General features: G+C 38.5%; 1 protein-coding gene across 1 annotated transcript in view; it reads left to right on the top strand.

Moving 5' to 3' along the window:
- CAPN9 (calpain 9) overlaps positions 1-13,504 on the top strand; it is a 193,442-nt gene that overhangs the window by 59,407 nt on the left and 120,531 nt on the right. Inside the window, exon 10 of the mRNA XM_072410240.1 lies at positions 9,874-9,951. Coding sequence (XP_072266341.1) covers positions 9,874-9,951 — 78 coding nt within the window. The remainder of the gene's footprint in view (positions 1-9,873; positions 9,952-13,504) is intronic.

The following is a 13,504-nucleotide window of genomic DNA, read 5'->3' as shown; positions in this document are numbered from 1 at the left end:
ATGGCTAATGGTTCTAAAGCCAGAGCGAATAGTAAAGGTGACAATGGGCAGCCCTGCCTTGTACCTTTTTTGAACCGAAAAGATTGGGACAGTGATTCCTTCTAAAGATATTTTGACTGTAGGTTGGTCATTTAGGGATTTCAGTAGGTAAATAAAGTAGGGGCCAAAATGCATTATGTCCAAAACTTGAAATAGGTACTCCCCTGACAGACTATGAAAAGCTTTCTGCAGATCTATGGAAAGAAGCATGACTTCTCTGCCCTTGATCCCAGTTAGAATTTTATCACTGAGATGAGATCAACTAATTGCCTAGTTTGACCTGGAGCCTGTCTATGTAACAAGAATCCTACCTGGTCCGGATGGATGTATACCTCTAAAAATGAATGAAGGCAAATGGATGGAATTTTTGTCATGACCTTTTGTCATGAAAAGTCACAATTTATTAGCAATATTGGCCTGCAATTAACTACTTCTGTGGTGTCACGTTATAGTTTTGGATTTACAATAATGTAAGCCACATTGGCTTCTGGAAAGAGAAAGTTTCCTTTTCTAAGGAAGGTAAAGTCTTCCATGAGGTGGGGTGCTAGTTGAGGTCCGAAATTTTTGTGGTAGAAAATCGATCCTGACCAGGAGCACTGCTTTACTTTAGCAAATGTATTACCTTTATTATCTCTTCCACCATAAAAGGCTTTTCTAACATCTATTTGTTTTATTTTCAATTTAGGCATAGAAACATTAGAAAAAAAATTCCCAAACCCTGTTCTTGTGAATCTGTCTTACTATAAAATTTTTACATTGCGTAGAATAATATTAGGGAGGGTATGAATTTTCGTTTTAGGGTTTAATTTGTTTACCAGTAGCCTGCCAGGTTTATCATCCCAGGTGTAGTCCTTATGAGCTGCTCATCTTAGGGACTTCTCAGTTCCTGTGTTCAACAAAATTTAGCTCCTTGCGTAGTTTTTCAATCTGTGGGCATAAGTCTAATATAGGGTCATTTTTATGTTTCAGTTGAGTTTCATGGTATTCCTTAGCATTAAGTTATTTATGTTTGTTGCGTTCTTTCTTCAACTGAGACCCAATCTTAATATTTTCCCTCTAATTGTCACTTTGTGGGCATCACAATTTACTGCTGTGCATGTGCCTTGGGATTTGTTATTGTTAAAGAAGCACTTGATCTGATCTTCATCTTTTACAGCTGGGTCACTTAGTAAATTGTCATTAAGTCCTGTCATTAAGTTGTCATGAGGTCCTCTCAAACCAGACATTTGCATCAATATCAGATCATAATCCGACCATGGGCTAGACAAGTCATTTTGTTTTAGTAATGATAAGAGCTGTGTTTTAGTTGGGTTTTCAGGCATAACTGGCATGATAAGATCTCAGACGTGTTTCTCTGGTGGCCGTATGGCCATATTGAGAGTGTTCTCCATGGGGTGAGGGGGAAGTTAGGTGGGTTAGGTGAGATAACAATAGGGAGTTCAATAAATGACATACCAGAAAACAAAAAAATATAGCATAATTGCGTGACTTTTGATGTCTTGATAGGGTTGCAACCAGCACAGGCCCTTTGGGTCCTGAAGCCTGCCTCTTCCCCAGGCTATTTCATAGGTTGAAGCTCTAAACAGCTCCATTGGTTAAGGGAAGTACTGCTTGAGCCAGTCTGTAGTAACTGTGCTCTTGTCAATCGACCCTTAAAGTGGATCTTAAAGTGAACCCTTAGAGTCCATTCCCACGGATCCCTCATAAACACGTGAGTAAAACTATTATAGAACATTATAGAAGATAGAAGATAGAAGATTATAGAACAATAAAAATTATAGGCAAGATTACCTTGGCGGACTGAAAATGAGTAAATGGTTTTATAAACCATGACACTCTAGGTGCCCATGTATCAATGAGTAAAACAGCACTATGGCAATTATAGATTTCAAGTAGCATAAAAAATCTTTAATACTGGAAATAACAGATAAGGCAACTGTGTAAAGGATATCAAGCCCTGTTCAATCAGGATCATATGGTACACCTTTCAGGGATGCTGTGGAGAAAAATAAAATCACAGAAAAGTAGATCAATCCTGGATTTCCATCTGTAAACTGTCAAGGCACAGCGTCCGTGTTCGGGAAGTTGAGACGCGTGGACCCTGTCACTATGGAAGTATCATGAAAGTCTTTGTGTTTTCTTTGAGCTTGGTTTTACCTATTGGTAAATCGGGTGGAGCACAAGCACCCTCTAGTGGTTTTGGAGAGGAAGAATTGTGAGGCAGTAGGTTTAGATCTTTCAGTAGTGGTTCTTCTTCTGCAAATGTAGAAAAGGATAAAGTTCTCCCGCTGAATTGGAATAGCAGAGGTAGCGGAAGGGCTCAACGGTCTCTTATGTTCTTAGCTAATAAAATCTGTAAAAGTGGTTTTAGGTTTCGCCTTCTTTGAATTGTAATTGGAGATAGTTTAGAGAAGATTTGGACTGGAAAACCTTCTATCTGCAGGTCTTCAGTATTCCTTGTAGCCTTTCTTCAAAGCTTCCTTGGTAGAGTAAAGTGAGGTTTCACTATAATGTCTCTTGATAGACGATCTGGATTGGGTGCTGCCAGGGCCCTGTGGACTCTATCCAACTAAGAAAATTGTTGCCCCTGGAGTGATTTTCTAAATCATCAAGCTTATTTTGGAGTTCCTCTATTTGAGTATCCAAAACTGATTTGTGCTGTAAGAAATTATATTCCTGTGTACTCTGGAGAGCTGCTATTGCTTTCCTCTATTAATTGTTGGAAATCAGGATGCTGGCTGGCCGGGGTAGTCGAGCAAGGTTTAATGGATGGGCTTTCTGGTGAGGCCAGAGGTGATTCTGTGTGTCTTCCTCCCCTGTGAGAGTTTAGATGCCCCCCTTTATATGTTGATCTGAGCAGGACGTGTAGCCGGGTCCCTTGTGTCTGCCATTCTTGGCTTAGTGCCAGGAACTTGACTGCACTCAGTCAAAGGCCTTCTCGACAACCATCGACAGGAGTAGGAAAGAGGTATTTTGGGATAACGCTCTTTCAATCAAATTCAGTATCTGATTTGTACTGTCACAAGCCTCTCTATAAAGAATGAAGCCACTTTGATCTGTGTGTTTTATAGTGAGAAGGACAGGGTTTAAACAATGTACTAATATGCTAGTGAACAACTTCAAGTCGCAATTTAGTAGAGAAATGGCTCTATAGCTAGTGCATGATTGGGGGTCCTTACCCGGTTTCAAGAGGATACTGATGTGTGCATTTAGTGTGTCTGAGGCCATTTAGTGACCTTCTGGCCAGATTGTTAGTATGTTTTTATTTTCTAACTCCAGATCTGGAGTGCCTTGTGTGTTAGTTCTAATTTATGTAGGTCATTGAATAGGTCATTCATCAGGCATTGCTTGTCCCTTTTCAGTTTATGACCCTGCTGAATAAGCAACCCTCTGATGAAGCATTTATGGGCTTCCCAGACATTAGAGGGGCTGGGTTTAGAGTTTGCATTTTCTTAAAAATACTGTCTTAGCTCTGTTTCCAGTTTCAATGACACCTGTGGATCCTGCAGTAAACTTTCATTTAGTTTCCATGAAGGAGATCGTGTTTGTGAATATTCCAAATCCACATTGGGCCTGATTTATTAAAGCTCTCCAAGGTCGGAGAGAATGCACTTTCATCAGTGAAGCTGGGTGATCCAGCAAACCTGGAATAGATCAGGTCCAGGAATGAAAACTGTTGCTAACAAATAGCAAGTTACTTTTAGGAAATCCATTCCAGGTTTGCTGGATCACCCAGCTTCACTGATGAAGGTTTATTCCGTTCAGCCTTGGAGAACTTTAATAAATCAGGCCCATTGATTTAAATGGAGCATGGTCAGAGAAAGTGATTACACCAATCTCTGAAGATGTCACTAAACAAATTTAGCTGTGCTTAATTAAAAGCTATTCTGGAACTAGATAATAGAATGTGTAGTCGAGTGTGGTGGGGTGTTGTCTACCAGTTGTGAGTGTGTGAGATGTGCAATACAGTTTTGAACTTTTAAGAGTGGAATGGGGCATCTGTGTAGTCCCTTTGGATGGGTTTTGAGATGGGTTTAGAGTGAAATTGAGGTGACCTCCAAAAATATTCGTACCTGAACCTATTTCCAGAGTCCAGCCTTGGAGCGAGATATTTGTGCATATAGTGCACATATCCAGATCAGTCCACATGGTCAGTTGGTACCTCCTTCAGGATTCTGGTGCAGCTGAGCTCAGACTGGGAAATGGTCTTCTTGTTCTAGGCTGTCTAGTGCAGCGTCTGCATTCATGCCATGCAGGTCAGATAGATGATCCAGGATTTTCCACAGTGAATTGCAACAAGTCAGGAACCGGAATGGGGTTTGTCCCCAAAAACGCAAAGAGAGCTGGCAGTTGTTGTGGCATATGTAGGGCAAAGACAGAATCTTCCTTGGTGATAAGAAGGTGGAATGGGTGACCCCGGAGACAGGATGCTCCTTGCGAATTTATGGTGTCCAAAAGCAGCACACGGTGCATTATCTGTGCCCCGTCAAACTCTATCGATCTTTTGAGCCATGCTTGCCTACATATTTGCTCTTCGAGAATAAAACCATTACCCCAGCAGAGCACATCCCTGGAAGAGTTGTCAGGTAAGTTCCGTAGGCCACCAACCTGATGTACTCGATCCAATTCAATTGCAGTAGAATTCGGGTGATCTAAGATTTGACTAAGTATAGCTGTAACTGTAGCTCTTAGATCTGGGCCTGTGCCTGTCTCCAGAATTCCTCTGATCCCAATTTTATTTCTCTGTGATTTTCCAGATCGTCGGTGTGTAGATATAATGATGTCAGCTATGTATTTAGCTGTGTGTATGATTGCTCGAGAGTTGTAATCTGCTTGGTTAGCACAGAAGAGGATGTTTCCAGTGCAGTAACTTTGGTATCCACAGTGGTAATGTGATGATGTAATGATTTTAGCTCCCTCCTCAGAGATCCCTCTATGTGGGAGGCCAGGGTATCCAGGACATTCTTAGTAGTTATGGAGGTCAGTATGCTCATGAGGTATGATGGTATGCCTGCAGGGATTGCTAAATCAACCATAGGGGCGAATCCAGCTGAGAGAAGCATGCTGTAAAAACAGGAGAGGAGCCATGACTTACTATGTGTGGCTGCCTGTCTGTCAGCAGCTGCTCTATGTCCCTCTTCATCAACTCCTGTAGCATGGCGCGTGTCAAATCAATAATAACAACATTTATTACAAGTTCAAGCTCCTTCCATTATATCAATTTTTTTTAGCCTCCTAACTCCATGTGCTATGCTAGTTCTCTTTCAACCAATGCTTAGTAGAATTTCAATCTACCAAAATGGTTTGTTCTTTACCTCCCCTCCCTTAACCCCTCATAACTTCCCCTTTTATTTTATCTTAGTAAGTGTTTAACAATTTTATCATCAATCAACCTTATAATAATGTTACTAGTAACATTAACAGGAAGGGGAAGGAGTTACTTCCCTTCTCCTCACATTGTGTACCACCAATTTTCATTGTGTCTAACTTTTATCTTTGTGAAGAAAGAGAATAAGAAAAAAAAATTCTCCCAGTAACAAGTGAATATATAATAATATAATATTTCTTTGTGACTATGTGATTTTATGGAGGGGGAGATAGTCCTCACCATTTCCTCATTTAATAACAACGCTACATGACAATTTATTTCTTTCTCTATCATCCCCTTAACTCCATGGAATTAGAATTCAGTTTATTTATAATTATTGTCTATCCAGCGAAACATTTATAAATTTGTCTTAAACAAAACCTTTTACTACATATAATAAGGACAATACTAAGACAAAGACAAAGGGAATTAGGGGGTAGTAGGCAAACTCTATAATCAATAACTTTGCTGATGGTTTAATTATATGGTCAACAATGATCCATCCCACCCCATAGTCATATAGTATTCTATCCATGGTGACCAGGTTTTTTGAAATTTAGTTATCGAAGCCATCAACAAATTATTATTATTATTATTATTCTCATTCACTAAAAATCAAGACATTTTGTTCTTGACTTGCTGTATTTTAGAGGTTGCGGACCTCCAGGCCTTAGCAAGAACCATTTTGGCCGCAGTAAACAAATATGTCAATAATTTAAATTGGTTTGTTGTGAAAACAGATGGTTTCAAATTCAGGAGTGCTTCAGCTCGATGTTTAGGAAAAAAACAACCGACAATGTTGTATGCAATTTGATATACTACTATCCAGAACTTCCTAATTTACGGGCATTCCCACCAGATATGATGAAGTGTTACAGCCCCTAAAACAATTGATCGTACAGTTCAACTGAAATTTCGCAAGCCTGGATGGTACCATCTCATCATTAGTTTATAATTAGTTTCTATGGCTGAAGCATTATTACTTCAATGGGCTATTGTATGCCAAATCTGATCCCAATCCTCTTGTTGAAGCGTTTCACCCAAGTCCCCCTCCCATTTCGATATATATGATGAAGTCTTCATGTTAATCTGACCTAAGCTATTATACAAAGCCGATAATACTCCCTTGGAATTTGGGTCCCTAAGGCTTAGTCTACACAAACTGTTTCCCAAGCGTTTAACCTGAGGCTTTTTAAGCCCATGTTTGAAGTCCCCATGCATTCCAATGGGCTAATCTACACCAGGATGTTTCCTTCAGGCACGTTTTTGAGCGTTACCTTAAACGTTGCTTTCAACGTTTAAAAAATTAAGACGCAGGATAATCGTGTGAAAACGCCTGAAAACGCTCCCATTGAGCGTAATAGAGGCTTTTATAAGCGTTTTTAAGCTTTTAATGAAAGCTTCTATTGAAAACAATGGGGGCTTTTAAAAACATTTTTAACAGGTCTTTGGAATCTGGAAGCCCTCTTTATTAAGGAGACTCCCAGATCTCCCCCACCCCACCCTGGGGAATAAGTACAGGAGTACATAAAACCCCTTACTCATTCCCTGAAAGGGTTAAAATATGTGGAGAAAATTGAACAAGGCTTTAATGTTAAATTATTTTATTAAATGTGAGTGTGTTTGTGTAACTAAACTTTTTTTTTTCAGGTTATCCCAATGACAGGATTATTCCCATGGCTGCAATCATGACATGAGCACAACCATGGGACTCCTCCTGACAGTGAGGGATTGCAGGGCACTAGGGGTTAAATGAGGACAAGGCTCTCTATTCGTCCCCAGTGCTCTGTGATTGGCTGAGGTTTTACGTTTCTCAGCCATTCAGCACTAGACTTGAATAGGGAGTTTTGTGCCCATTCATCTCTAGTGCTCTGTGATTGGCTGAGAAATAGGAAACCCTGATGACAGCTCAAGCATCATCAGGATTTCCCTTTCCTCAGCCAATCAGGGAGCAGAGCAGTCAGCGGAGATCTGCTATGCTGACACCTCTGTGCATCCGTGCTTCTCCTCCTCGGGTGCGCCTGCTAGTTCAGCCTTGCTTGTCCCGGCGTGTAGTGGAGCCGGCTCAGGGAGTTACCATCCACTGAGTTAACACATACGCCTCTTTATAGTTTTCAAATGACGAAGATGATCCTTCATTTTTATATTTTTGGAATTCTTAATGGCTTTTTTAACATTAGATGTGAGCCACATAGGGTTTACTTTTAGCCTCCTAAACATATTACCCATTTGAATATATTTTTCAGTGTGTTTGTGTACAACAGACTTAATACATTCCTATTTCTGCTCGGTGTTATTTGAGGACAATATTCTCCATATTGAATTCAATACAAAATGATTTGAATTTCCCGCCGATACTCCCGCCCGCATCGACGCATGCACCAACATCACCAGGAAACCCTAGAGTCTGTTGCTGCATACGCTGGCTGGAGATTGGAGAAGAAGGACGTGTCCCTAGGACCTACGGGGACCAGCGGGATGCTGGGGACAGTGACAGAACAAGGTGTTTTTTTTTTTTTTACTTGAAAGAGACCCTGAGTGTGTCCTGCTTTTTGCCTGGAAAATCCACCCCGAGTCACACTCTGGAATACCGCTAGGGGAGTTAATATTGGAAAATGTCCTCTTTTAAAATGTTTTAAAATGTTAAAATGAATGTTTTTATTTTTCCTTATTATAGCTTACATTTAATGAAATCATATTATGCTCACTGCTACCCAGATTCTCGTATATATGCACATTAGTTATAAGCTCCGCATTGTAAGAAAAAAAAACTAGGTCCAGCAGAGTATCTTTTCTAGTTGGGGCATCTATAAACTGTACCATAAAATTATCTTGTATTAAATTAATACATTTCTGGCCTTTTGCTGTATCTGTAGTGCCATTACTCCAGTCAATATCAGGGTAGGTAAAGTCTCCCATTATTAAAACTATGCCAGCTTTTGTAGGCTTTTCTATCTGTGCTAATAGTTGTTTTTCTATTTCTTCCTTAGCACTGGGGGGCCTATAGCAGACTCCAATAATTACCTTGGTATTTCGCACCCCCATGTTCACCTCCACCCATAATGTCTCAACCTCATCACTTTTTTTTTTCACATTCACCGTCATATCACCTCTCACATACAGACACCACCACCTTTTCGTTTGAGTCTGTCTTTAGGAAAGTGGTTATAACCAGGAATATTGACAGCCCAGTCATGTGAAGAACAAAGCCAGGATTCAGCAATACCAACTAAGTCATAATGCTCTTCATTCATTAAGGCTTCCAACTCCCCTATTTTGTTTGCCAGACTTCCATCATTGGTAAACAGGCTCTTTAAACCATTGCTGCATTTACCACCACTGTTTGCCAAATCCTTTTGTTTTTTAAAGATTTTGTATTTTTTAACACATTTTGTATCTAGCTTTTCTTATAGGCTTCAGCACACTATTACTTTCTGTCTACCACATGGTAGAGAGTACCAGAAAATGGCACCTTATGCTACCCTGTCTTTTATAGAGAGCGGCAGCAGCATCAGCCCTTCGGAAACATATACTGTAGGAAAGCATGCAAATTGTCTACCTTTGATTAGTATATGTCTCTGTGCGTGGAAAATCTGAGGCTCAGATTGGAAAAATGCTGACTTTCAATCTAAACTTGCAAACGTTGTGTATAGAACACCTCAGTTCTATATAGAACACCTCATCAATTACCATAATTGATTGAAAGTTTTACAGTTTTGTAAGATTACAGAAGCAACATTTTGAAATGAAAAGGTTTTTTTTTATAAAAATTTAAAATTAAAATAGACTTCTGTAGCGCTATATATATAGATATATGTTCTTAACAAAAGTGGTGTTAACCTTTACCTTTCTTTATTCAGGCTCTGTATTCCTTTGTTTACTTGTTGATTCTGTCAGTAATGCACCTACAGTTCATTGACAACATTCAAGTCTTCAGTATCAGTAAAAATGAAGACTATGGAACCCCACTCCTTATTCTTCATAACAAAAATGTATATGGTTATATAGTCCTCTGTATGTAAATAATAAAAGTTGGCACAGACAGAGAGCACATAAAGTTATCAACAACATTTTGGGGAAGATCAATGTTTTTTGTTTTTGTTTTGTTTTTTAACTTAATAAGCAAAATGATTCCTATGTTTTTATGTATTCTATTTCCTATTTATTTTATGTTTCCAGATGTTTGTAAGCTTGTTTGCTTTGCCTTAACCTTACTCCTAAGTCAGACTATGACAGAGCCAAGTTACCTCAATACACTAGTTTTCATGATATTTATGCAAATATTTTAAATTTATAATATTTTATCAAACTGAAAGGTACTTATTTTTTATTTTGTTATTTTATTGGTATTTCATATAAAATTGATTTTTTTAGATTTCTTCAAAGTGTAAAAAGTGTTTGTACAAACTAAAAGAGAACAAAGTATAAAGTCAACTGTTTCTGCAATAACTATATATTTTTTCTAGCTCTCCAGAATGGAGTTCCATTGATCCAGCAGAGAGAAAGCGTCTTTGTCAAACATCTCTTGATGATGGTGAATTCTGGTATGGTAAATTTATCATTGCATGATTTTAGCCGTTAAATAATCATATTTTTACAAATTTCTAAATTTCCCCCATGGATTACTTACACGTTAGTAAATACTGGTATAGTAACCATAGATAGGAGATGTTATTTTGAACATCATTTACTTTTCTGATGCAATGCAGTAAAATTTTTCATATTCTTTATATCTAATATTGGATGTATTGGTGATGGTGGGATGTTTTTATATACCTCAAAGCTAATTCTACACACCTTTTTTGGAATGCTCTGGTTTAATCAATTAAAATATTATTAAACTTAATTAGTAGGATCTAATCAAATCTCTATTCTTCACTTTACCTTCCTTTTTTCATGACTGTATTAAAAAATAATATGTTAAGTAAGAGAAAAGAGCTGTTTTTTGGCAAACAAAAAAGTATTAAGTGTTAGAAGTCACATACAATCATGATAAATAGCATTGTTAAATACCCAAACAAACATTGAAAACAGGGTGGTCCCATTAAAGCATCATGCAAAGTGTGACCATTGAACTATACAAAGGAATCCCTATAAAAGAGAAAATATGTCTCGTTTCCCGATGCGCTTCACCAACAGGCTTCCTCAGGGGATATGTTGAGAATGTTAGATTAGGGTACTGTACAACAAAATACACAATAAAATAAATAATAATAATAATAAATAAATAAATAATAATAAATAAATAAATAATAAATAAATAAATAATAATAATAAATAAATAAATAAAAATAAAGACAATGTTATGGTTATTATGAGAAGGCTTAGGATATGACAGGAATAGTGTAGGTATGTTTTTATATGAGTGAAAATTGGTGATGAAAAATGACATTATAAAGGAATATATTAGAGAAAGTATATATACTGTGTGAGGTGGTCATTTCATATGAAATTAGGCATATGATGATAAGAATATTAATATTGAAAACTCACTGTTTTAGGGAAAACGTTCTTAAGACATTCTTAAGAAGAATTTCCACTTAAAATGTTGGCATTATCTGGTACCATCAAAATATCTAAGTGGTAGATAATAATAAGAAATTATTGAGGTTGGGCTTAAGGGAAAATAGGTACTAGGTATACTGTGTAGAGTGAATCCGATATTGTGCTAGGTCATTTCACTAAATGAAAGGTTGGGTAGAAGTAGGTAAAAGAACATTGTCCTATCCTCAAAAGTTAGGAAGAAGGTTCTAGGTATTGCATCTCATATGACAGTGGTGGCAAACCTATGGCATGCGTGCCAGAGGCGGCATTCAAAGCCCTCTCTGTGGGCATTCTCTCCCCAACTCAGATGGCCTCCCAATGGCTGTGCCATTGTCCCTCTGTCAGCCCATTCTGGCTGAGGAATTTCCCTTCTCCAGAGTCATCAGTTAGCCCTCAGAATACCAGGCTCTGGGGAGGAGAGGCAGCTGATGTGTATTGAAGCTGATGTGTCTTGATCCAGAATTTAAAGGGTGAAAGTACAGAGGGAGAGAGGAAACTGGGGGATGGGGTAGGCAGACACAGGGAGGGGGCATCTTGTTCTGCTCTGTCCTAGTTATGGGAAGTACAGTAGGAAAGCTGAAGACACTGAGCAGAGGTACACAGCCCATGGACAGGAGTACCAGTCTGTGGGCTTCACCCAGTCAGGACCAGATGATTGTGATAGAAGATTGTGGTAGGAGGTAAATGCCTATTGAAAGTAATAGTTCTTTGAAAATCCATGAAGGCTCTAAATATAATGTACAAATTGGCAATTGGTCAGCGGAAACTTTATTGTGTAGCTGTATAGATTGAATAAATGCAGAAAAAACTAATTTTAGACAAATTATTTGAACTTTAAACAATTATTAGCAGCTGGGTTGTAAAGCAGCAGTATAGTTGCTCTGTGGTTATAGTGATACCTAAGAAATAAACAAAACAACACATCCTGTATACATATAAAGGGCTTGTCACACTGGTATGTTGTGTTTCTTCCAGAGCATTTATGTTGGTATGCTGGGTTGTCATTCTTTGTTAATGCCTCTGTGTGTTGCTGTCCACAGTAATTAAAAAAAATTGTGTGCAATGTGCTGCATTGATATGCAATTGGCATGGGTTTAGTAAAACTCCCTGCATCCCTGTAATGTGAGATACAAATAATATTTATTACTATTATTATTATTACTGTCTGCACCTTACTAGGAAGATGTTGATCATTTTCTGTCTTCGTGACAATGTCTTAGTTACCAAAATAAATGCAGGCGGTAATTCTGCACTGTGGTGATGGCATCTAGCCTAGAGAGAGGGGAGATTGGACAAATTTCTGGAGGAAAAGTCCATGACTGGTTACTAGGGCAGAGAACTCAGGCTGTGACCCTGCCTCCGGATCAGGTTGGTGCTTATTGTTGGTGTCAGTTATGGATTTGTTCTGTCATAGAGAGTGATTGCTGTAAATTGTATGAATGACATCCACACCTAATGCCATCTGTTCTGTGCATTCAGTACATGAAAGGTTACAATGTATTTGCATAGCAGCAGGTTGCGTTTACCTGACATTACATTACCCATGTAATGTTTGGTGTGCTGGGATAGGTTGGTGTGCAAGGTTCAGCTCTCTATGGCCTGTGTGTGTGCTAAATGAGAGGACAAGACAGAAATGGAGCTCATTGTACTGGGATTGTCAGGTGGAACTTTGTATTGGCTGCTGTCCATAGGAACCAACCTGGGCTCCTGCTAAAACCTCCACTTTATCTTATTTTGCGGTGAATCGAAGGTAGGAAATGCACTCAAATACCTTTTTCACAGCAGGTCAAAAGCTGGTGGTCAATAGAACATTATCTCTTTTTGCTGGTGGTCAGCAAATTCAAAAGGAACACCAGCTGAGAATCACTGCCATAGATTGCACTGGGGAACGCATTTTTTTTTAGTTAGATCTTAGATTTGTTTTTTACTAATTTTTGGGTGGTGAATCCAGAAATGACCCCAGTTTTTTGCTATCACATCCAGGTTTTATGATACAGGGTACTCTCCATTTTTGTCAAAAAAACATACAAATTTTACATACAATAAAAAAATAATAATAATGAAACAATAACTTGAATGTATTGTTTATTTAAATTTCTTTTCTTCATACAAAAGATTTATTGTAAAAAAATTTTTTACAGTAAAACATTTGAAAATTAATGGGGTAAGCGGTTAAGTTAAACATTTATGCTTTTAGCTTTTCCTGGACTGTTCAGTGTTAAGTCAATCCTGCCAGATGCTCCAACAATAGTCAGCCATCATATGTACATCCCATCTACCCTGATACCGTCCTTCCATGACCTTCAAATCTTGGTGGATTAATTCACCTTGCTCATCATTGACTAGTGTTGTTGTTCGAATTCGGGTCGTCCTAATGTTTGACCGAAATATGACCATTCAAATTCTGGTGAACCCGACCCGAATATTGCTAGATTCGAAGCCGCGAATTTGACCCTCCCACAATGCCTAGGGACCTCCCCTATGATGCCTAGGGCCCTCCAATAACAGCAGGGATGCTCCCCTCCATTTTTGTTCTGACAGGCAGCCATTGGC

Source organism: Pyxicephalus adspersus, chromosome 4, assembly GCF_032062135.1.
Source record: "Pyxicephalus adspersus chromosome 4, UCB_Pads_2.0, whole genome shotgun sequence".
In the NCBI taxonomy this organism is placed as follows: domain Eukaryota; kingdom Metazoa; phylum Chordata; class Amphibia; order Anura; family Pyxicephalidae; genus Pyxicephalus; species Pyxicephalus adspersus.
The sequence above is the reverse complement of the archived record's forward strand: the minus strand, read 5'-3'. Positions and strand labels throughout refer to the sequence as shown.